Here is a 26,511-nt window from a genome sequence, read left to right as displayed (position 1 = left end):
CACCAAAAAATTCCCAAGAATAATAAATCTGAATAGGGATACCTCAAGTTTGGACTCAGTCACTGCAGTGAGAATCGCCAACAACTCTCACAATAAACGCAAATCTATGGGCCTTGCCGAATCCATGGGAGCGGGCCTTTCTTTTGCCCAGCCCTTTAAAGCTTTGGACAGGACAAAAGACTTAGAGGGTTTGGTCTCACGCTGCAAGTGAGCATGGAATGAAATACCCGCTAACGCGGAGTTCATGGCCGCCTTGGACCTACCCTGTTTGTAATAGTCCTAAACAAAAGCCAGTAACAGCTCCTCCCCTGACTTACCCTCTCCTGCAAACCTATTGCGATATGACTCCCAGTCTTGCCAGGCTGCAGAATATGGGGGTCATTCAGACAAGATCGCTCGCTAGCGGTTTCTGTAGCACTGCGATCAGGTCAGAACTGCGCATGCACCGCAATGCGCAGGCACATCGCACGAGTACAAAGTGGATCGTTGCTGTGCGATGGGTTTTACGAAGAATTCATTCGCACAGCTGATCGCAAGGATATTGACAGGAAGAAGGTGTTTCTGGGTGGCAACTGACCGTTTTCAGGGAGTGGTTGGAAAAAGACAGGCGTGTCCAAGTGTTTGCAGGGTGGGTGTCCGACGTCAGTTCCGGGCCCGGACAGGCTGAAGTGATCGCAGCGACTGAGTAAGTCCTGGGCTGTGCAGAGACTGCACAAGATTTGTTTGCACAGCTCTGCTGCACATGCGTTCGCACACTTGCACAGCTAAAATACACTCCCCTATGGGCGGTGACTATCTGTTCGCAGTGCTGCAAAAAAACCCTAGTGAGCGATCAGGTCTGAATTAGGCCCTATGCCCGATGAGTCGAGGGAGCCAAAGATTTCTGCGCCAAGTCCGCTATGCCTGATCTATAATCTGGCAGACATAAGGCGGACATGTCAAACCCAGGGACATAGCTCCCGGAGCCAACTTGCAAAATCTAGTGATGTTGAAACGTGACAAAGCGTCCGCAATGCCATTCTCAACCCCCGGGACAAGCTGCACAGCGAACTTTATGTTGAAACACAAGCATTTCAACACCAGGAACCTAAACAAAAATCGAAATACTTGGGGTACAGAGTAACATTGGTTGTTGATGGCCTGCACTGCACCCAAATTGTCGCACCAGAATGTGATGGTCTGATTCGCCAATTTGGAAGCCCATAACTCTACTGCCACCATTATTGGAAAGAGTTCCAACAATAACAAGTTCACTGTAAAGCCTCAAGGGACCCAGGAAGGAGGCCAAGGAGCAACACACCACTCACCCTGAAAAAACGCACCAAAACCAGTGGACCCCGCAGCGTCAATGAACAACTGCAGGTGGGTATTAGATACGGGCCGGAGGGGCAACTCCAAATTAAAGTCAACCAAGAAAGTAGACCAAACTCTCAGGTCATCTTTGACCTCCCCGGACATGCGAATAGTGTGATGCATCCCAGACACTCCCGCCATGGCTCTCTCCAGTTTACGGCAGAAAACCCTCCCCATGGGGATAACCCTGCAGGTGAAATGGAAAGAGCCCAGAAGGGATTGAACCTGACGCAGCCTGACCCTGCCTTTGCCTAAACAGTCCTTTATATGGTTCAAAAGCTTCCGAAACTTCTCGGCCGGAATATGGCAGCAACCCGCAGCTGTATCCACTTCGATACCCAGGTAGGACAGGCAGCACATAGGACCTTCAGTCTTGTCATGGGCTATGGGGACCTCCAACTTTGCATACAGGGCATCAGCATAAGACAGTAGCACCCGGCAGACGTTGCTTTCTCTTGGCCCTATAAAGAGAAAATCATCCAGGTAGTGGGCGATGCCTTCAGAGCCGGTGCCTGTACGAATGCACCAATGTAAAAAACTGCTGAACTTCTTGAAATAGGCGATAGAACACCCCATAGGCAAACATCTGTCAATATAGTAACACCTGCCCAACTGAAGACCCATAAACCTAAATGAGTCAGGGTGAAGGGGAAAGAGTCGAAAAGCCGACTCAACATCTAACTTCGCCAACAGGGCATGGGGGCCAAACCCCATTATCAACTCCAGGGCCTCGTCAAACAACTGATAATGGACCTTGCAAAAGTCTTCAGGAATGGAGTCGTTAATGGAACCCCCATGAGTATGAGACAGATGTTATATTAAGCGGAATTTACCAGGGACCTTCTTGGGCACCACCGCTACGGGAGAAATGCACAAGCCCAGCAGAGAAAAGCAATCAAAAGGTCCGCACATGCATCCCAATTGAACTTCCAACTCCACCTTCTGCCTCACCACATGGGGGAAATCCCTTGCCAACTTCAAATTCCTATGTGACCTAACCTGGACCGTAGCAGAAATGGGCAAACCGTAACTAAAACCATCCAACAAAAACTCGGCATCAACTTTATTAGGATAACTAAGTAAGCACTTGGCCAATTCCGACACAACTATGGGAGAAGGGGCTTTACTTAGCACCTCTGTTAACCTCCCCCTGTGCTGGCTGGTGTCCCCCTCCCGCTGACTTGCATCCCTTGGCTAGGTGATTGGCTCCGCAAAAGTGGCAAAAATGACACTGTTGCATTTCCAGTCATTAAAAGCAAAACAAACCCTTTTGCCGTGGGACCCGCTGTACTTTTTCCACCCGTGAACACCTTTTTGCCCGGGACCTCCGTAGAAGTCTTGCCTTGGTTGGTAACCTCAAAACAAACTTCGACGTCCTTGAAACCCAAAGGCAAAGTTGGGTTGCCATCCTGATTCCGATGAAATTTATCGTCATAATCCCTCCAAACAGTGCCTTTGTACTTCAAGAGCATCTCATTGATAAGGAATAAATATTTCCCGACATTCTTATGCTCATCGGGTCTGGTGTCCAAATAACATGCGGAAAAATACAAAAACCCGTTACCCATGGTGGAAACTCTTAAATGCATTCTAACCCATACCACCTGGTTTCTTCGCCTTTTCGAAGTCCTTCTTCATGTCCTCTATACGAGTTACGAAATCAACATATTTCCCCTTGTCAATCTTCCCCCTCATCCGTTTCCTCAGCCCCCTCCTCACCGCAGTGTTAGCGCAGTGTACAATATCTGTAAACAAAGGTGGCTTCGCTGGAGTAGCCAACTTTTTTGGTTCCTTCCTCTTGCCTACCTTTTTAGCCACTGCACGTGCAACCAATTTCGCTAGCTTGCGCGGGCACTTGGGGGAACCGGACCTATCCCCGCTAGCCGTTGAATCCGACGAGGAACCATCAGATGATGTGAGAGAAACGTCCTGCTCACCTGATCCAGAAGGGTCAGGAATCCCTTTAGTGTGCCCGCCGGCAGAGCAACAGCTGAAACAGAAACCCCGCCTTCATGAGGAACCGATTCCACAACGTCCGGCCGCTCAGCACCTGCCACTATAGGAGGATTCTCCACCACCAATGCAGTGGCTGCAGCTTCAGGGATAGAAATAACAGGGGTTAAATCATGACAGGACCCCCGACATCCCACCAGCAGGAACGGGGAGTTGCAAGCTGTCCCCAGCCAAATCCACTGCAGGAGGAGCCGATGCAGCAGGTGATGCCACCCGAGCCGGCAATGCACCTGCCGAAGAAGGGAACAAAGGCATAGTGCCTGCCTGAGTGTATTGTGGCAAGATTGGCCCTACCGCCTCATAACCCCCAAGCCAGGGGTGCCCTTAGAAACCCGGTGACTGCTGCGCTGGGGAATAAATGGGCCGCCAGAATGGCGGCTGACTATACGTGGCCATCAGTAGGGGATCGGGCTGGAAAGACCATGGTATCACCGACACACTAGAAGTGTGGCAGAAATTTTGAGCTACACCAGTCGACCAAACTGTTTGGACCACTTGCAGGGTGGAGACCAGGGAGGGCAACGTCTGGGTGCCAGTGTGTGACATTGGCAATGGAAAATACTGCTGCCGCACGCCGCTGGACACTGTGAATGACTGCAGATTTTCCCCAACCACTGAGTGACTGCTACTAGCCATAGTACCAAAGGAAGCCATGATAGCAGGCTGCACCATCGCTACGCAAGAAGCTACCCATACACTGTCATGAGTATGCAGCTGCCAATTCACGGAATGAACAGCAGGTGGCACACAAACACCACTCAAAATGGTGCCTGCCACCTGCTGTGCATTGTGGAACACATGTGGACCTAAAATGGCGGCCGCAGTAACAACCCTAGTGTCTGTATGCACGGCAACTGTAGACATACCCCCAGGTGTGGCTACCCCAGCCATAAAGCAACACCCGCAGCCACGGGTGCAATCCGGAGCCCTAGAGTTACATGCGGCCCACGGCTGCTTTTTGGTGCAGACCTGCGCCCCCAGATGAAGCAAGGGATGCCCAGTCCCCAGCACTCGAGGTACTGCTGCTTGAGCCGGTGGCCCCGTGGCGCATCCCGCTGACTACAGGACCTGCCGAGCTCACTGTGCCTCCCGGTGGATGGAGCCGCGGATGGGGCAGGACGCGCAGGTGTATGATGCGCCTGCTCCCCGGCAGCAGCCCCACCACACCGTGCCCTGCTGCCAAAGGAGTCAGAGCAGGGACATCAGGCCGCCGGCTCTGAGCGGCTCCCAGTCCACCCCCACCCACAGCCCCAGAAGGGGGAACCACATCAAGGAGGCGGCGCCTGGGCATAATGACACCCGGGGGAAGAGAGCCCTACAGTGGGGAGAAAACAGAGGGGAAAGATAGAGGAAAGAAAAGGGGCAAAAGTGGCAGACACACAGGACAAGTAGAAAGTAAGTGCAGAGTACAGGATCAGGAAAGAGAGAGTTAAAGTATGATGAAAAGATTATAAAGCAAAGGAAACTAATTGAACAGCTAGGAAAATGATGCAAAACTGTGACACAGTTGTACTCAGCCTTCCAAACCGACTAGAGGATTATTTTCACTCAAAATCCTCCCTATAAAGGCTGCCAAAGCCCTCCTATCATCCCCTTACTGATAGAACAAGCCTAAACCAATAATAACAGGCTAATACCCTTGATCTGCCTAGCAACATAGCCTAAACTAACCAATCACAAGAATCAAAGACCCTTATATGCTTTCATTCCTGTTCAACTCCCTCTCATTTTTCTCACATATACACAGACAACTTGACCATTGTAGGACACAAGGCTGCGATCAGAAATTGTGGGGCTCAGGACCAACAAAATAGGCAGCCCCCCCCCCCCCCCCCCCCCCCCCCCCCAAAAAAAAGAGAAATAAATTTATAAAAAGTAAATACATAAATAAATATACAATTTTTTTCCAAAAAATAATCCTGTGCACATACTGAGCAACACCATATTATGCCCCTTGCACCATGTTAATGTCCCCAGTAGCGGTACTGCTTATACACATAATGCTCCCAATAGCGGTGCTGCTTATACACATAATGCTCCCAGTAGCGGTGCTGCTTATACACATAATGCTTCCATTAGCGGTGCTGCTTATACAGATAATGCTTCCCAGTAGCCATGCCACTTATACACAAACTGCGTCCAGTAGTAGTGCCACTTACACATAATGACCATACACACACACACACACACACACACACACACACACACACACACACACACACACTTTCTCTCTCTTACTCACTCTCCCTCAATTTACCTATCACAGGCTGGCAGGAGCTGTTGAAGATCATTCTCCTGTGGTAGCAGCCTGGTCCCATGTAGCTCCTCCCCCTCCATTCCATGTAGTCCCGCCCCTTTTCATGCCCGAGTTCTGACACTGTCACAGGAGGGGGAGAGGACACTGCAAGCTTCAATTGAAAACGTACCTCCCAAAATGGGACTCAGGCATGAAAATGGGGCGGAGCAGAGTGGTGGGTGGACAGCGGCATGAGCAGCCCGGGCCCTCTCCTCTCTGTTAGTGGGGCCGGGCACAAGAAAGCTGTGCCCGCAGCACCCCCCTGATGGCGGGCTTGGTGGGACAGATATTAATAAAACTTGCTGTCTCCCTTTGAAGGGGTGAGCTCTTTGACACACTGTTAGGCCCACTTTGGCTTTTGATATTTTGTTACAGAGCCACAATAACACATGGGATTGAGAATTTATCCCGGATCCCTTGTGTTATCGCCTGAAAACTGGATATTTTTCTCCCCAAAAAAAAAAAGATTATAATTGAATGGTCATATAATGCCCATTGGTCAAAAATCAGCCCAAACTAGCACACCTAATTGAATACCACCCTAAAACTAAAAAAGCTTGACAATAGGGTCTGCTGCCCTCACATCTGTCTGTAACCTTAGCACCTGGATTCTATGATAATGCCGGCAGAATCTCTGCCCCCGGCTGACAGCATCATCATAATTGTCATCTATAGTCTGTGTCTAATGACTGTAATATTTATCAGTGGACAGTTTCTTTCAATTTGTCCTTCAGGGGAGCACAAGTTACATGTTGGTTTGGTAAGCATCTATTGTAAATGTTAAAAAGAAGATCTTAACTGTCAATGTAAGAGTACTGTATGTCACTATTTACTTTGCTCCCAATAGATATTTTTCCTGTTGTTCAAATGTGGTTTAACTACAGCTAGCGTACTGTGGTCTAATAACTACAGCATTGCGTGGCATGCCACGATACGCGCACAGCCACCATCCCTTTCATATGCTAGTATTCCCGGGTGCAGGCGCATGCACACACCTGCGATTGCCGTCGCGGAAATCCACCTGCAACTATGGGTAGCGGGAGCTTAACATCCCACTACCCGTACCAGTACACTGCCGCATCGCTGAGTCTCCCTCCGTGCATATGGCAGCGGGAGTGTCCTAGTACTGTTGCCTATAAACGCACTACAATTTTAAGCATATAGTATGCACGCACCCACGAACACCTTGATACTGCATGATGGGAATATTTGCCTGAGATACGTTTGCTTTGCAGGCAAAGATGTATGAGGACACATCTGTACGAGATATTTACAATGTTAAATTCATGGAGACCTGTTATTAGAACTTAGTTGTAACTTTGCTTACTGTATCATACTGTATTGCTTTGGTAAGATTACAATAATAATGTTGTACAGTATGTTGTATTTTTTGTGAGTATGTGATTGCATTTTTTGGTTTAAATTGTAGGTGCTTAATTTGTTCTTGGCCTTGCTCTTGAGCTCATTTAGCTCTGACAATCTCTCTGCTACGGATGACGACAGTGAACTGAATAATCTTCAGATTGCAGTTGGCAGGATCCAAAGGGGAGTGGCTTACATTAAGAAATGCTTGCATGATTTTTTCCAAAAATTGTTTCGGAGAACTAAAAACGATGTAGATGATAGGAAGCAGCTGGAAGAGCTGAAACTTACACGCAATAATGGTGTCTTTAGCAATGTTGTGGTGGAAAACATCAAGGAACAAGGGTATCCTCAAGAGTTAAGTGGGACAACAAGTGGAATAGGCAGCAGTGTGGAGAAATATGGAGGTGATGAGAGAGATTATATGGCTGTTGGCAACAAGCAGTGCCTCACTGTAGCCGTGCCGATTGCTGCTGGAGAGTCGGACTTTGAGAACCCAAATACTGAAGACATCAGCAGTGAGTCAGACCTAGAGGAAGGTAAAGAGGTAAGTTTTCTAAAACCGTACTGTATATGTTTTTTGAAATTGTATGGATAATGAATTGTTGTAACTATAATTTTACTAGTGCTTTATAAATGGTAGGTCAATCACACTTGACAGTTTTATGGAATGTTTTCTCTCATAAATGTTTATAACAGGATCAAATGTCCACATATAATTTGACCGGACTTTGATTTCGAGATTGTAGATTTCTTTGTAAATACTTGAGTCACCAATATTATCTAAATCAGGTGAGTTGGGCAACCTGAAATATACCCTCTCACCAAAAAAGACACCCCATAACATGGCACAAATGGCCTCTTACTAGTCAAATATCTAAATTGATTTTATTCACAATATTCAGAGGTTAAGCTTTAAAAAAATGTTTCTTAGATTATAAAATGGTGTTACAGAGAACCAACTTCAAAACAGGAACAGATGGTGTACATTTCCACCAACCACCCTATGAGGTGTGATCTCAATGGTGGAGGTGTCCAGTAATAGCGAATGGATCAGACTACCAATACCTTATGTGTTTCGTACCTTGCATGGAACTTCCTAAGGGGTCAGATCACAGTCTATGACTGAGAATAAAAAATGCAAAATTCACTGGGAAATTTCACTGAAAAACAATTCTCTAATAGACTGACTTCTGGTCCCCTCTGAATGTGTATACATCAACAGTGCAATACTTGTCCAAAGGCTGCAGTGCATTGTTTTAAAGATTTTACTCTGAATATTGTGAATAAAATTAATTCAGATATTTGACTAGTAAGAGGCCATTTGTGCCATGTTATGGGGTGTCTTTTTTGGAGGGTTTCAGGTTGCCCAACTCTCCTGATTTGGATAATATTGGTGGCTGAAGTTAGTATTTACAAAGAAATCTACAATCTTGAAATCAAATCCCAGTCGAATTATATGTGGACATTTCATCCTGTTATAAACATTTATGGACATCAGTTTGGATAATTACACTCAACACCTCTGCACCCTCTGGTTATTTTCTTCTTGTACCTATTTGTTTGTTTCCCGGTAACAGGGTTCCATTGTGAGGTAACAGATGCGTGATAAAGGTTTTATATTTGTATGTATATATATATATATATATATATATATACATACATACACATATATATAGTTGATGTCTGGTGCCCGGCACTCCTTCCCTTAGTAGGTTAAATACTTGGGTGCCCTCCCCACGCTGCAATGCACATAGAGGTGAAATGAGGCAGCAGCACTTCAGGATTTGGATCGTGCAACAAATTGTATTAGAAAAGCATCACGTAGGAGCAAACATTTCGGGGCCCGTAGCCCCTTTGTCAAGGTGTGACAAAGGGACTACAACCCCAAAACGTTGGTTCCCATGTGACTTTTTTCTAGTATAATTTGTTTTGTTGCATGATTCAAATCCTGGAGTGGCGCTGCCTCATTTCATCTATATATAAATATATGTGTATGTATGTATATATATATATATATATATATACATACACAAACACGCATACAATTTGTGTCAAAGACAAGTACTATAAAAAAAAAATTGTTTTGCTTTGCAACCTAACCACTCACCTTAACATATTTCTTTCTACTGTGGATTTTATAACGCATCCCCACCCCCACCCCATAGTAGACATATATGCACACAATCCAGACAATAACACTTCAAAAGTTGTTTAAAAAAATATATATATATATTTTAGAGGTTAAGTGTTTGATGCAGAGTGACACATACTCCAGTGTGCATAGTGTAGCATATGTAAAGTTGCCCTGCACATGTCCATAAAATCGCCCACAGATTGTCTTTGTTCTGGAATTTACGAAAGCTTGTATTTGGAGTTTGGGGGTGGGAGAGGGAACGGGTGGACTAATGTAGGCTGAGTACAGCAAGGGTGTGTTCGCAAAATATGTGGAAGCCATAGCATTTGCAGGTGATTGAGCGTAAGGTGCAAACACGTGTTGACAGCCACCAGCAATAACAAACCACGTCCGACTGGCTGGTTGCAAATAAAACTCTGACACATATACTGTAGGTGCTGTCTTTGATAATCATGCATGTATTATTTTTGTGTGCATGTTTTAGTAATCTTTATACTATACATTTTCAAACACAAGATTTGTTATTTAGTGTTTGTTATCAGTGTAGTGTTTTAAGTTTTATGAAAGCCATGAATGTCTGTTTCACAAGTAAATGGTTAAAAACATGGGTGTATAGTAAGTGTAAGTGATGTGTGCCTGGCATGAAGCAAGCGCATACTACAGTATGCTATTGGTGGCAACTTACTGTACACTCAACTTGTGATAATTGCAGCATTGCATATGCATACAGTGGTGTCTGTTTTAGTGAACTATTTTACACCTGTGCTTTGGGGTGCAATCTCATCCAGCTCTACATCAGGCTCTACATGTGCAACATATTAATATAACTCCTATCCAATATATGATCATGTACTAGATGCACTCTCCAATAGACTTTTTTTTCTACCATTTGTTTATGTTAAAGTGTCTTCATCTTTGAGGGCTATGCATTAAATAAAACATGCATGAACAGTGATCACACTAAATATACACTGAATACAGTACAATGTGGCAGATGTATTAACCTGGAGAAGGGATAAAGAAGTGATAAAGCAGTAATAAGTGCAAGGTGATAACGCACCAGCCAATCATTACGGATTTGAAAAATGACAGGAACTGACTGGCTGGTGTGATATCACCTTGCACTTATCACTGCTTTATCACTTCTTTATCCCTTCTCCAGGCTTAATACATCTGACCCAATATTTGTTATAATCATATTTTTTTGTCCTTTCCTTATAACTTAATTCACGCAGCCGTACATTGCAGAAAAGATCCATTTTGTTGACTTTTATCGCTTCCCCTTCTCACTTCTCACAGGGGTAATATCAAGTTGAAGGATTCAAGATTACAGCTCTGATGTTTGTTTTAACAAGACAGAGCAACGTGTCTACTCAAGTAATATATTTGGTTATGTTCCCGATGACTATCAGTCTGCATGCAGCTCAGCTGTGCGCCTTACCATTCATTGCAACACAATAAAGAATATGCACAGCTGTCCCAGTTGCTGAACTGTTTAACTATACCATAGCATGGTCATGCAAGACTGGCAAACCAACCCTGTTTTGTGATGCATCCAAGGTCTTGTCTGTTCACATCACAGGTTTGGTAGTTGCCACTCTCCATGGTGCTGAAATGACTAGAGCAGCATGTTGCTTTAACCAATCATATTGTCCATCAACAACCAAGTTGATGTTGCTGTCTACAGGTCGCATGTAGTAAGAGGTCACTGGTGTAACAATATTTTAATAATCTGCATGCCATACTGTGGGAAGACTAATTCAATTGAACGAGGAATGCAAAAAATGCAAGGTGAAAATGCAAAGGGAATATGCATCATTTTTCAAACAAATAAACATAAAATATATATTTTCTTCCTGTACAATATAATAAAAAAGGATTTTGGAAAAAAAAATGCATAAAAAATATACCCAGAAATATCAGTGGCAAAGCGCAATAATCCATTTTTTTAATAGCATTTGAAAAATAATGACTGAACCCTTCTTGCATTTAATCATGATCTCCTTAATTTAAACATACTTAATTTGCTTGTGTTTAATTGAGGTTCTGATGACATTTTATTGTTTGTAAATGTTTGACTACCCTTTTCCAGGACATGTATTTTCCTCAAACATAATTTATTCTATAGAAGCATAACTCTTTAGGGTGATATTCATTAGAGACCCATGTTGCTAACCAAGCTCATAAATTAGCAAAGGAACCAAGACATCTCAATATAATTCAAAACAGATGTTTAATTACGCACTGAAGACAGTCTTTGGGATAAAGACAATGTTTTCTGTTCACAGGTGAAAATCTGAATACACATCAAGAATTGTATTTTTTATATTCAGTGTTATTCTTTAGTAATACAAAAAATATTTGGTGATTTTTATTTTAATGCATAGAGGAAAACATCTTCAGTAATAATGAATGATAAGAAAAACAAAAACATCTTTTAGGTAGGCAACGTGGGCTTCAGTGTATCTCTAGCTATCTCTAGTTCACGTAATAAAATATATGTGTTGAGTGAGTCCATTATCTTATTGCATGTCTCTCAGTAAAGGCTGATTTTTACATTTACTATGCTTTACTATACTAACTGTATTTTTCTATCACCTATGCTGGAACTCTTACAAATAGTTACCATTGTTTGGTAATACTTGCTAACATTGCTCCAGATCTTTTCTTCACCAGTTTCAGGATACCATCACTTTCTTCTCTTTTGTTACCTGTACATACAGTATTAATCACTATAAGTCAGTCTTGGTAAGTTTTGTACAGCATGTTTGACAAGGAAATGCTTAGTTTTACACCTTTTCCTGAAATTCATTTTGCTTTTAATTGAAAAATTGGGCTTATTATAGAGGTAACCCCACCATCTGGAATTTTTTATAAATACATTTTTCCATATCTTTATATGAATCGGGGCTTAATTATTCATGTCCACTGTTCTGGGAAACTATACCAATTGAATACATTTGCATTCAGTAGTGCAGTGTCATATTCCAGTGCAATGAAAAAGCCCAGAAGGGCTGGATAAGCATAACATAATGTATTAAGCAAAACCTACAGTTACAAGCCAATCAGTGAACTTTTTTACCCTTTTATGTTACTTTTGATTCATGCTACCTTTCTTTATAGAGCTTCACAGCCGCAGCCACATACCATCTGTATAAAATAGTTCTAAGAAATTAATATTTTCTGACAATTAAAATGACCATTAAAATTTCAGATTATTAGGTATCATCAATAGCCTGCTATTTCTACAGTTGTACATTTAGTAATGACCTACTGTATGTGGTGCTTCCAAATATCTGTGCTCATCCAGCATGCTTATTTTCCCTGTCATTAGGGCTTCTGATGCATCTTATTATTTTCGCATTATTGTGGCAATTTATGAACAGATGGTTATTCAGAGATCTTCGCCCAGCAAGATCTTCGTCCATCTCCTTACATGCTGGGGGCTGCCCAGCACAGGGCAAAGCCGCCCAGCATGTGTGGCGCTGACTCACCATGCACCGATTTGTGGTTGACCCCTGCATGCACAGCCTGACTGCGCTGGCAGGCGGTCAAGTACTATTTTTTTTTTGGAGCAACTGCATGTGACGTCAACCAGCCACCCTGAAATGCTGCCGACACGACCCTATTTGGCTCGCCATGCCCCTGCAATGCTGAAATGCTTTCAATCACCTTGCGGCTGCATCCTTCCAGGATGCGGCTGCCAGGTGTAGGGTCGCGTAGGCACACTTCGACCAGTGCACGTGTGCGGCTGCGTCCAGGTCTGAATGACCCCCAGAGTACTACGTTCTGTTTCAAAGGGATGCGGTCAACATCCCGCTGGACGGGATCCCGGCGGTCGAAATACCGATGCCGGAATCCCGACCGCCACAATCCCGACATATTCTCCCTCCGTGGGTGTCCACGACACCCATAGAGGGAGAATATAATAGTGTGCCGAGTGACACGAGGCACCGTGCCCACAGCGTGGCGAGCGAAGCGAGCCCGCAAGCGGCTGCGTTCCACTCGCCACCCGTCGGGATTGTGTGGTCGGGATTCCGGCGTCGGTATTTCGACCACCGGGATCCCGTCCAGCGGGATTACGTACTGATCCCGTTTCAAAGTCATATTGTACTGTAATATCAGTAGTTAATATACAATATGACAATGAAATAAATATATATTAAATTAATATATTAAAAACGATCTCAGAATAAAACACTTTTTTATATTGAGTTAACTGAAGAAATGGCAACATTATTCAGTAAGCTTTGTAGTTAATATTTTATATACTTATTTGTCCATTTAAACAATAATAAAAAAAAATGAATATGGAAATGGAGACAAAATTGTATTGTGTTGCTTTTTTTTTTTTTTTTTGGCAGAAGGTGAAACTTTCCAGTTCATCTGAGGGTAGCACAATAGACATCAGACCACCAGGAATTGAAGGAGAAGACGAATTCTTGGGCTATGACTATGAAGGAGCTCTTGATCCAGAGCCATGCTTTACGGATGGTATGAATACTTTTTTAACGTGAACTATTATAAAAACCCTGTAAGATGGCAAAAATCTTGGATCTTGCATTGGTGTCCCTCAATGGTTTACCCAGCAAACTTAGAAATGTTTAGTAGGTACATGGAGAACATTAAACACCACATAATAGCCCCACCATGTATTGCTTTTCTGCCATCCCTTTCAGCTGAATAAACATTTCAGTTGTTCCTCTGGAAAACTGCTCAGTTTAGTCTTATTAAACTTATATTGTTTTTGTTTTCATTTTTTTTTTTTTTTTTACCACATTAGGGGTTTCAATCTAATTAGTTACCCAGGCTTCTCCAACCCTGTGTTGTCAGAAGAGACATACAGTAGCACTTTTAGCATGAAGTTGGCAATCTCAGAGAGGGGTTTGATGTGATTTGTTGACAGTGATAATGTTGACAGTTATCACATCAACATGAGAATGCCAGCATGATCAAACTGCTCCATGCAGGATATCAGCATGCAGCATGTTGGCAGTGATCATGTCAACATTATCATGTGCACCCAGATGATATGTTGACAATATCAACTGTTGACAAACCGTCCCTGGTGGTCTTTTATCATTCTCCCAGTGGCTCCAGGGCAGCTTCCGGGTCCTGTCGGTCATTTGACCATAACTTCTCGGTCGGACCTTGAAGAGACTAGTGGTGTTTGCAATATTTCCCTACTATACCTAACCCTAAATCCTACCCTAACACTCCCCCTAATGCCTAAGTTTAACCTGCCCCACACTCAATCAACATTTTGAATGTTGACATGTTTACTGTTGACTGGATACACTGGGGAAAATGGTGCCGTTCTGCAGTAACATTTGTAAAGTTGTATTTCAGGAATTTGTATTCTAACAATAAATGGGATGGGGATGTTTAATTCATTATACTGTGTCATGTGTCTGGGGTAAGCTTGGGGATACTTAAGGTCAAATTGTGCACGTGAAACATATGATATTTTGTGACCATATCAGGAACAAGGCAAATACTTTATGTTATAGAGTAGAGTAGTTTTATGTTAAAATGGTCCTTAGCTTTATTGTGCTTTTCATCTGGGATTGAGTCACCAGCCACCAATTACATTGAAGTCTATCACCATTCTTGTTAGGTAAGGATTACATGGCTCTGCTGTACTCCTTTAGAAGCAAATCTTTCTCCTTTTCATCTCTAGCTTTTTCTTTCTATTACCATTATAATTATTACCACCTCATTTATTCATTTGTACATGTGGGATGTAGTTATGATCCCGGCGGTCAGCATGCTGACTCTGAAATTCTGTCCACTAGAATGCCAGCAGGGGGTTCAGGACTATTCCCACTCATGGGTGTCCACAACACCCATAGAGTGGGAATAGATCCTGTGATTAGCGCAGGGAGCCACCGAGTCCGCAGCGTGGCGAGCGCAGGGAGCCCACAAGGGGCTTTGTTGCACTTCCCCCGCCGGCATTCTGGCGGCCGGGATCCCACGTTGGAATGCTGACCGCCAGGATCCCAACCGCCGATCACCCGATCCCAACCCATACATGCATGTTCTTTATAGTAGAATCCCTTAGTGTGCATCCTTACACCAAATGCTCTCCAATTCTAGGTATAGTGCTGATGCAAATGCACACCAATAGTGAGGATGGCTTTTTTAACAAGCAGATGGGATAGGCGTGGTGCAGGGGCATAGATATGTCCAACTCTGCATGGGAATAAGATCTGCATGTATTTCCTAATTCAGATCCCCTTGGATCAGCCCCACATAGCACAGAGTACCAATGTTTGGTACTTTGCACATGCGCTGGACCCTGCACATGTGCAGTATGGGAACTGCATCGTTGAATGAACTAAAGCTGCATCGTTGAATGAAGCATGGGAACTGCATCGTTGAATGAACTATGAGTGATTGCTAGTCTGCAGCTATTTTGGGGCACAGAAGAGGCAGCAATGGTCTTCGTTTCCCAAAATGGAGGCATGTCGCTGCTGTTTTGAGGGAGTACCAAAACCAGGGTATCCTGCCCATTTTGTAGGAACTGTGGTGGCCGGCTTGGGTCACGTAGCCAGCCGATGGTGTCGCAGGTGATCTGATGCTAGGTTCTAGGACAGATCCCAGATCACTAATGCCTACTTATACAAGGCGGGTGCTGTGTTACCATATTAGAGCGAAGCCTACTCCCACCACATGGGACTTAGACTCACTGGACTTGATTCAGATGCGGTCACAATGCCAACGCAGCAGTGATATTTTTTAGCGATGGAACTGAGAGGCATGGCAAGTATATTAGCCTCCCAAAGGAGAACAGAGACACCAGCTGAAGCCATCACATCATGCTCAGCAACTGCTTACTCCATCGCAACCGTGAAATAGATACGAGGAACACTGACTCCCTGATTGCCTCCATGGTTGTGCAGTATAAGCCGCGAGAGCTGCGGCGCTGGCGCCATGTTTTATGCTTACGCTATTGAAGTCACGCGATGAGACACACCCTGAAAATGGTCACAACATGCATTTTTGCAAACACTCCCCGATACCTCCCCCAAAATGCCTCTTCCTGTCACTCTGCGGCTGATTTTTCACTGAGAGTAACATCATAAAGGTACCTTGGCACGTGCGCACTGCGGAAACGATGCATGCACAGTATACCGATAATTGCTCAGCTGTAACACCATCAAAGTTGTGAAAGCATTTGAATCAGGCCCCCTATGTGTGTATCCGACTTGTGTGCAACTCTGAAACAGAACTGCGAGTTCAAGGCACATGAAACTCTAAATACAGATACAAAGGGTGGGATGCATTAATATACTGTACATCGCCACGATGCTAATCGCATATGTACTTACATATGTGATTAGCATTGCGGAGGACAGCTCTTCCAAAAATAGCTGTCCTCTGCGATCCCCTGCGGCAGCCTGATATTCGGCCGCGTGAGTCAGTCTGCGCAAGTGCAAGGTGACGGGGGAGGGCACGGGGCATGCTGGGAGGGATCCAATTGGATCCCTAACAGCGCGGCGGAGAGATGCCCATAGGCTTCTATGGGGTACCGCCAGCAAAAGCTGGCGAACCCCTCCGTGGCACTGACCCGGGGCTGGGGCACAGTACATTACGAAAATGCGGTAAATGGGAGTTTACGCCATTTTCCGTTTAGTCCATCCTGCCCAAATTGTGTGCATGTTAAAGTAGCCAATTGCACCAAAATGTAGCTTTAGATCGCACAAATGCATTTACAGTATGTGTAACCCTAAATCGGGTCATGTGCTTATCAGAGCATAGGAGAGAAATGGACCTTTAACATAAACCTGTGTTACAGTAGCAGGACTGTGAGTTTGTTTCATAATATCACCAAAGTCTGTTAATTGGACAATTTCTGTGTTTTCAGGTTGTGTGAGGAAATTTGCCTGCTGCCAAATAAGCATTGAGGAGGGAAGAGGGAAAACCTGGTGGAATCTCCGAAAAACCTGCTTTCTTATTGTTGAGCACAGCTGGTTTGAATCGTTTATAATCCTTATGATCCTACTTAGCAGTGGTGCCCTGGTGAGTACAACAAGATGCATTGTAGCCTGCTAACTTAATCATGCTTATTTCATTATTTTCATCAGCAGGACCAAGCGATAAAATTAGACCTGAGTCGATAAAATTAAAATGAGAAAATGCAGATTTTATTTTTATATGGATGTTGTCTGCTTTGTGAAATCATCCTACGAGTCATTATACATGTAGTTCCTTATATGTTAAGGTGTGTACACACAGTGCGATTTTTCTTACGATTTTGGCTATATAGTAAAAATCGTAAGAAAATATAGTGCATATCGCACAGTGTGTACAGTCCTTTGCGATGCCGATGCGTGGTCCCGCAGGATCGGCATCGCAAGGAAAAATAGACTGTAATATACAATAGATAAAGGTCGCACAAGTCACCTTATATTCAAGAGTGACCCCCAAATATTCCTAATTCAAAAATAATTGTACATTTACTTTGATGTAGTAATAGAAGTGGGGGGTGCTACCACAGGCAAAATAGGAATCAGTTATGTATACAGAGAGCAAGAAGAATTGCCTTAGGGTGGTGCACCACCCTAAGGCAATTCTTCTTTCTCTCTGTATACATGAAAAATAGACTGTGCCGGTCTCCGGCCACGTTGAATAGTCAATGTCAGGCTGTAAAGTGCATTGCACCTTGTGTGCACACCTTAAGTTCACGTCTGATGCAAGCAGGATAGTACTTGAAAACCTTATTTAATGAAGACATTTTTAATATTCTAAAGATTCCATTAATTTATATTGGTAAAAATAATCACTTACAATTTGTATCCTTTCTTAAATATAGACCTTTGCCCATTTATTATAATGGCCCAGACTGTGGGCAACATTTCAGTAGATAACATGTTAGGTAGACACGAGACTGGACAGCTATGTACAATGACACCGGTCCCACGCAATTATTGTATTTGTACCCTGTAAATAAGCTGATTTGTGTGGTTGTTATAAGGTATTTAAGGGGACATTTACTAAGCAGTGATAAGAGCGGAGAAGTGAGCCATTGTAGAAGTGCCCATGGCAACTAATCAGCACTGAAGTAACATATATAATTTGCATACTATAAAATTATACAGAGCTGCTGATTGGTTGATGGGGAAACTTCTCCACTGCTCACTTCTCTGCTCTTATCACTGCTTAGTAAATGTCCCCCTTAATTCCTTGGGGAAACCCTAATCCTCTCTACTTTTTTATTTTGCTGTTATTAGTTCTAGAGACTATTATGGATGCATCCAGCGGCCGCTCCAGAGTTGGGGCTACAGCACAATCCAAAATTCAAACAGGGGAGCCACACCAACTGTCACTCCAAACGCTGCCAAGCATTTCCGGACGGGTTTCACTGGCAGTTGGTGTTGCTCCCCTATTTGAATTTTGGACTGTGCTGCAGCCTCACCTCTAGAGCCACCACTGAATGCATCCCATTATGTAGTCATCAAAAGAAATTAATCATATGCATCATGTATATTATAATTAAATGGCATTTAACTTGTATCATTTTTTACAGAGAGCAATATGGTAATTTGGACCGAACACTGGTAGAAAGCCTATTTTCAGGCATACAAAAGTTTGCAGAAAGAAGGAGCACATTAATACCACTTTTCTACCCAAGTCCTGGGTCTGACCCGAGATTTGGAACATACAATTCCAAACCGGGTCAGACTCGGCACCCTCTGGATTATTCCCAAATCGTCCCCGTTTACAGTGCACATGGGTGTTTAAGAAACCATTTAATGGGAACCAGCATTTGTTGCAAGGGGCCATTTATCCCTAACAGAAAATATCATTGCTCACAAAGCTTGTTAATTAATCAATACTGTGCAGATCTACTGTAGTCCCATGTGTATTATAAAATAACAACATCTAACTTGTTTTTTAGGCATTTGAAGATATTTATATTGAAAAGCATAAAACCATCAAAACAGTGTTGGAATACGCCGACAAGGTCTTCACTTACGTCTTTATCGCTGAAATGCTTTTGAAGTGGGTGGCATATGGATTTGCAACATATTTCACTAACGCCTGGTGCTGGCTGGATTTTCTGATAGTAGATGTATGTACTTCTACATATAACTTACTAGACTTTGGTAGCAAGATAGTCATGGAATGTCCATTAAACTCCCACACAGTTTTGAAATTCTAGATGAAGGCAAATACAGGAATTGAGAATAAACCAGTCTTAGGGTGTGTACACACGGTGAGATATTTTCTTTCGATTTTGACTATATAGTCAAAATCGCAAGAAAAGTTAGTGCAGATCGCAAGGTGAAAGTCACCTTGCGATCCCAATGCGCGGTCCCGCCAGGTCGGCATCGCAAGAAAAGAAAAGATAGTGCAGGCAAGTCAATCCTTGCTAGATCGGTATACTATCTAGTTCATCTGACATGTCAATGACATCTCACATAAGCCAAAATCTCACATAAGCCAAAATCGTAAGCACACATAGTCCATATCTCAAGAAAAGTTAGTCAAAAATCGGGCATAGCATGGATCTCACTGTGTGTACACACTCTTAGACTGGTCATATACTACTTGATAATCATGCTAACCAGATGACCAAATGACTGTGGATCTGTATGATAATCTTCCACAACTTAAAAGTTGAGTAAAATAGCTCTGGTTTATTCAATTTGATCATCAAATCAGTTTGATCCATCTGTCATGGAGCCAACTTCATGCAGTGAATGGGGATCACCGCCATACATTGTGCAGTGTGGTGCTCCAGTTATGAGGCTGTCACTCCTCCCCACATCAGCTGTTCAGCTGCACTATTATGCAGTCTATGGCAGCTTTAGATGAGGTGTTAAACAATGGGTCTTTCCTTGTGATGTGGGCCTCAAGTCTCGCCAATTCCTAAATATATTTCTACCTGCTGTAGTGCCAAAGGGAACAGAGCTCTGGTCTTCATGGGGCCATCTCTTCTACACCATATGGGGATGAGCACTCTGCAGGGTGTCGGTGGCTTCCGCTGATAAAATCAATGGAGTGCTGAGCAGACCACCCACATGGAGCATCAGCATGAGCTGTTTGGTGCTGGGCAGTACTCTGGCCCCTCCTCCACCAGACAACTCAGTACTGTAGCTTAAGTACTGTTGGCAAGGATGGATTTTGAAAGCAGCATTAAGGGGGTATTTTAGAGTTGATCACAGCAGCAAATTTGTTAGCAGTTGGGTAAAACCATGGGGCTGATTCAGACCTGATCGCTGCTGTGTGTATTTGCACAGCAGCGATCAAGTCTGAACTGCGCAGGCACCGGCGCCGCAGTGTGCGGCGCATGCTAGACAGCCGACGGATGTCTTAGCCCTGTGATCGCCTCTGCCTGATTGACAGGCAGAAGCAGTCACTGGGCGGGAGGGGCAGGAAAAGAAGGCGTGCCCGGACCGTTGGGGTGGGGGGGCCGCAGTGGCTGCATGACATCACACGCAGCCGCTATGAACCGGGCAGCGAAGAGTAGCTCCCTGCCAGTGCGCAGGATCTGCGCTGGCTGGGAGCTACTCTTCCTGTACAAAAGCATCGCCGCTGTGCGATGCTTTTGTACTTGTGCGGGGGGGTCGGGCCTGACATGCAGGGCGGACTAGCCCTGTGTTGGGCGTCCCCACGCATGTCTGAAGACTGATCGTAGATGTGCTAAATTTAGCACAAATTAGCACATCTACGATTAGGTCTGAATTAGGCCCTATGTGCACTGCAGGGGGGGCAGATATAACATTTGCAGAGAGAGTTAGATTTGGGTGGGTGATTTTGTTTCTGTGCAGGGTAAATACTGTCTGCTTTATTTGTGCACTGCAATTCAGATTTCAGTTTGAACACGCCACACCAAAATCTAACTCTCTCTGCTCATGTTATATCTACCCCTCCTGCAGTGCACATGGTTTTGCCCAACTGCTAACAAATTTGCTGCTGCGAGCAACTCTGAATTACCTCCTAAGTGCGACATATATGGTCATACTACCTGAATGGCCATGAAAAGTCCTAACTGTGAAAAAGTTCTCTAACTATGGGGGTAATTCCGAGTTGATCGCAGCAGCAAATTTGTTAGCAGTTGGGAAAAACCATGGCACTGCAGGTGTGGCAGAAATAACATTTGCAGAGAGAGTTAGATTTGGGTGGGTTATTTTGTTTCTGTGCAGGGTAAATACTGGCTGCTTTATTTTTACACTGCAATTTAGATTTCAGTTTGAACACACACCACCCAAATCTGTCTCTGCACGTTATATCTGTCCCCACCTGCAGTGCACATGGTTTTGCCCAACTGCTAACAAATTTGCTGCTGCGATCAACTGAATTAGGCCCTATGGGGGTCATTCCGAGTTGATCGCTAGCTGCCGTTGTTCGCTGCGTAGCGATCAGTGAAAAAACGGCTAATCTGCGCATGCGTGTGCTCCGCAATGAACACGCGCGTCGTACGGGTACAAAGTCCATTGTGGTTTTGCACTGGTTCTAGCGACGATTCCAATCGCACAGACGGCTGCAAGGTGATTGACAGAAAGAGGGCGTTTCTGGGTGTCAACTGACCGTTTTCAGGGAGTGCTTAGGAAAACACAGGCGTGTCGGGGAAAACGTAGGCATGGCTGGGCGGGTGTGTGACGTCAAAAGCCGTGCCTCCGTCATTAGAATCAACGCACAGGATAAGTAACTACAGGGCTGGTCTTGTTTTGCACAAAAAGATTTTGCAGGCGCTCTGCTGTACAGGCGTACGCACTTCTGCAAAGCGAAAATACACTCCCTGGTGGGCGGCGACAATGCGCTTGCACAGCTGCTAAAAACTGCTAGCGAGCGATAAACTCGGAATGACCCCCTATGACTCTTATGCCAAAATCAGTACATTTGGCAGACTGTGTTTCTCTAACATGTTCATGCAGCTTAGACAAGTGCTGATGTTGCTGTTTTTGTAAAGTCAGTTGCAGCTTGGCCAGAACATGGAATGTTGGTCCCTGTCTGGAAAAGGGATTCTGTTAGGAGGTTCTATTCAGCTTCTGGAAAGCCACATAACAAGAAGACTCTTTTGACCTGGCTACCCCAACCAGCCTTATTATTCAATCAATAACACCCACATTTAATGAATAGGCCATCTAGACATCATCAGATGATTAGCTCTAACATTTACTAAAAAGACCCCACATTCTGCAAGCAGACTTAGCACTAGACAAAGGGGTCTACTTACTAAACATTGGATGGAGATAAAGTGGACTGAGATAAAGTACCAGCCAATCAGCTCCTAACTGTCATTTTTTAAACCCAGCCCGTGTAATGGCAGTTAGGCGCTGATTGGCTGGTCCTTTATCTCTGTCCACTTTATCTCCATCCGAGGCTTAGCACATAGAACCCTTAAACTAGTATGACCATTTATTTATTTGTATGGAAATTAGTACACAGTAAAAATGTGCCAGCACTAACCTAAACTTCCAAGTTGATAAATGAGATTTAAGGGTATATTCAATCGATGTCTGGTCCTTTCCGACATCCCAGTATTTGGTCATTTACGACAATGCCAATCCGACTTCTTTTAAGGTCAGATCGAGATTGTCGGAAACGGGGCTAAAACCTGTCTGATTTGGACGCGATTCCGACAAAACACGAGGATCCAACGGCAGGGGGATTGAATAGGTCAGACCAGTTTCCCACCTAAAAAAGTCGGAAACTGCAGTCTTTCCAGCAAGACGGCAGTTCCGACTACAATTGAATACCCCCCTCCTATACTGTAGTAGCTTCCATACTCTGCATAAGTGTTCAGATAATTGTTTTATTAATTTCTGAAATAATTTCACTGATTTATTCCTGTGTCTGGATCTAGTTATAGGAATGAAAGATTATACCACAGGAAATAAGCCAGTACTGCGTACTGCTGAGCACCCCAACAAAAAAGCACTGAATGTAACAGTAGCATTTTAACAATTCATCCCATAGCATATCCTTTAGATCAGCGGTTCCCAACCTTTTTTTTCTCCCATGCCCCTTAATTAGGCTTTTCATTTTTGAATACCCCCTCTTCTCATAAATCCCCCCCACCCATCCATCCTTGCTGGTGGTATAACACGGATTTCACACACAGGCTAACCAAAAAAAAAGAAACACATATGCAGCGCTAAAAATTAGGAATACACAACTGGATTATCTTCACATATCACACATTTTAATAAAACAAAATAGTTAAATAACACCGCTCTGGGAGCCAATTAACCTACCAGTATATTTTTGAATTGTGGAAGGAAACCGGAGAACCCGGAGGAAACCCACACAAGTACGGGGAGAATATACAAACTCCACACAGTTTGGGCCATGATAGGAATCTAAATGACCTCAGTGTTGTGAGGCAGCGATGCTAACCATTACACCGTCCATGCTGTATTAGTGATGTCATGAGAGTAACAGTACCTCTCTTTACATCACATTAGTATATTTAAACTAAATGGTTTATATAGCCATGTATAATGTCACCTCCTTGTATAATCTGCATGTTATCAGTGACATGGTGACAGTAAGGGCTAGCTCCCAAACACCACTTACTCGGGGGTACATACATGCAAAACTCAAAATATTTTACACATAATATTAAAAAAGGCACAGATATGAATATTTTCAAATCTCACAGTATCCATCCTTAAAAGTGCTCTGTTGTAAACACAAGACATTGTATTCAATTGTACCTGATCCTGACCTAGGTGGTTCTACAGGATACCACTGATATAACGACACCGTACAGCCATGGCGGTGTGACCGGCTGCAATTCGTAGTACCCCTCAGCAGTCCGGCGCGTAACCCTGGGGGTACGCATACCACCAGTTGGGAACCGCTGCTTTAGATATATATAAAGATTTAAAAAATATAAACAATAGGCTTAGAATAGCTTTAAGTCAAGTCCCCAACTGTCCTGACTGCTGGCATTGAAAGGGTGGAATTTCAGCTATGGGTAAATCTGGGCTGGGGCTTATTTTATGCTGATTTTCTGTCTAAATATTAGTAGGTATGCTTCAAGTGAAGTTCGACCAACCATAACTAATAAGTAGTCTTATAGCAGTGAACCTAGTCTCTTTTAATTATCAGAGAAATTCTGCAAATATTGTTTATGCATGGTTTATTCTATTTAGGTACTGTAACATCTATTTACGAACCTCATTATTTGTTATAGTAACAACTATTACTCTCTTTTGTGCAGATTTCTTTGATTAGCCTTGTAGCCAATGCTCTGGGCTATTCAGAATTAGGAGCAATTAAATCGCTTAGAACACTGAGAGCACTAAGACCCCTGAGAGCACTGTCACGGTTTGAAGGGATGAGGGTAAGTTTTAAAAGTAAGAAATATGTGCAATAAATACATTAGGTGCATTCTTTGGAAAGTATGTGATTGGTTTGATATACAGATGTAGCCACACTCATCGTGGCTGCCACTAGTTGTGGATGTGCCTTGTTAGCTGCGATGCGCACGCATGCCGGTGTGTGCGTGCGTCTTAGTTGCCCCCACGCCCCATTGATATAGCATTGAGTGGCTAAAGGCGCAGCCCGGCGTACAAAGGTGTAGGTGCGACTTGGTGCGACAGGAGTGTCTGTGAGCGTCTGTGCGGCCGCATCGCAGCCACAATGAGCATGGCTACATCTGTACTATATATATATATATATATATATATATAGATAGATAGATAGATAGATAGATAGATAGATAGATAGATAGATCCAAGAAGCGAAACAGCACACTGGCAAGGGTTAACAAAATACCAACGGTCGTGGTGCAGGGTCCAAAAAAGATAAACATTGACACTCACTTTCCAATGTAGTTTTGAAAAGATGCAGGATCAGCACTCACGTTTTAGCAGAAGAGGATTTATTCAGTCCATCAGTAGCAAAGTAATACAAAAATACAAACAGCGGCCCGACAGCCGTTTCAACCACACTCTGGTAGTTTTCCTCAGGGGCTAATATATATATATATATATAAATATATATATATATAAATATATATATTAGTGATGAGCGGGTTCGGTTTCTCGGAAACCGAACCCCCCCGAACTTCAGCCTTTTTACATGGGTCCGAGGCAGGTTCGAACCTTCCCGCCTTGCTCGGCTAACCCGAGCGCGCCCGAACGTCATCATCCCGCTGTCGGATTCTCGCGAGGCTCGAATTCTATCGCGAGACTCGGATTCTATATAAGGAGCCGCGCGTCGCCGCCATTTTCACACGTGCATTGAGATTGATAGGGAGAGGACGTGGCTGGCGTCCTCTCCGTTTATAGAGAAGAGAGTAGAGAGTTAGAGACACTATTTAGTATTTACTAATTTTGGGGAGCATATTAGGACTGGAGTACTACTACTTGCTGATAGTGTGACCATTGACCACCAGTTTAATTAATCCGTTCTCTGCCTGAAAAAAAACGATACACAGTGTGACACAGTCACATACCATATCTGTGCTCAGCCTCAGTGTGCTGCATCATCATATGTAATACTGTATATCTGACTGTGCTGAGTGCTCACTGCTCACACAGCTTAATTGTGGGGGAGACTGGGGAGCAGTTAGAGCAGGAGTACATAAATAATATATTTTAAGTACAGTGCACACTTTTGCTGCCAGAGTGCCACACTGCCAGTGTGACTGACCAGTGACCACACTGACCACCAGTATATTGTGATTGTCTGCTTAGGACGGAGTACTACTTGCTAATAGTGTGACCAGTGACCAGTGACCACCACCAGTTTAATTAATCCGTTCTCTGCCTGAAAAAAAAAACGATACACAGTGTGACACAGTCACATACCATATCTGTGCTCAGCCCAGTGTGCTGCATCATATGTAATACTGTATATCATTATCTGACTGTGCTGAGTGCTCACTGCTCACACAGCTTAATTGTGGGGGAGACTGGGGAGCAGTTATAGCAGGAGTACATATTTTAAGTACAGTGCACACTTTTGCTGCCAGAGTGCCACTGCCAGTGTGACTGACCAGTGACCACTGACCACCAGTATATTGTGATTGTCTGCTGACCACCAGTATATTGTGATTGTCTGCCTGAAAAAGTTAAACATTCGTCGTGTGGTGTTTTTATAAACGCATTCTGCAGACAGTGTCCAGCAGGTCCGTCATTACATAATATATATACCTGTCCGGCTGCAGTACTAGTGTGATATATATATATATTTTAATTTTATCTCATTATCATCCAGTCTATATTAGCAGCAGACACAGTACGGTAGTCCACGGCTGTAGCTACCTCTGTGTCGGCAGTCGCTGGTCCATCCATAATTGTATACCACCTACCCGTGGTTTTTTTTTTCTATCTTCTTGATACTAGTAGCTTACTTCAGGAGTCTGCAGTGCTGACAGACAGTGTCC

At 43.8% G+C, this 26,511-nt stretch overlaps 1 protein-coding gene across 6 annotated transcripts in view; it reads left to right on the top strand.

Annotated features, from left to right (window-relative positions):
• Positions 1-26,511, top strand: part of LOC134944763 (sodium channel protein type 2 subunit alpha-like) — a 329,999-nt gene that overhangs the window by 233,407 nt on the left and 70,081 nt on the right. For all 6 annotated transcript variants that reach the window (XM_063933609.1, XM_063933606.1, XM_063933605.1 and 3 more), the window contains 5 exons: positions 7,092-7,571; positions 13,526-13,655; positions 17,029-17,183; positions 19,063-19,236; positions 24,340-24,462. In XM_063933609.1, coding sequence (XP_063789679.1) covers positions 7,092-7,571; positions 13,526-13,655; positions 17,029-17,183; positions 19,063-19,236; positions 24,340-24,462 — 1,062 coding nt within the window. The remainder of the gene's footprint in view (positions 1-7,091; positions 7,572-13,525; positions 13,656-17,028; positions 17,184-19,062; positions 19,237-24,339; positions 24,463-26,511) is intronic.

This window comes from Pseudophryne corroboree, chromosome 7, assembly GCF_028390025.1.
Source record: "Pseudophryne corroboree isolate aPseCor3 chromosome 7, aPseCor3.hap2, whole genome shotgun sequence".
NCBI lineage: Eukaryota > Metazoa > Chordata > Amphibia > Anura > Myobatrachidae > Pseudophryne > Pseudophryne corroboree.
The sequence above is the reverse complement of the archived record's forward strand: the minus strand, read 5'-3'. Positions and strand labels throughout refer to the sequence as shown.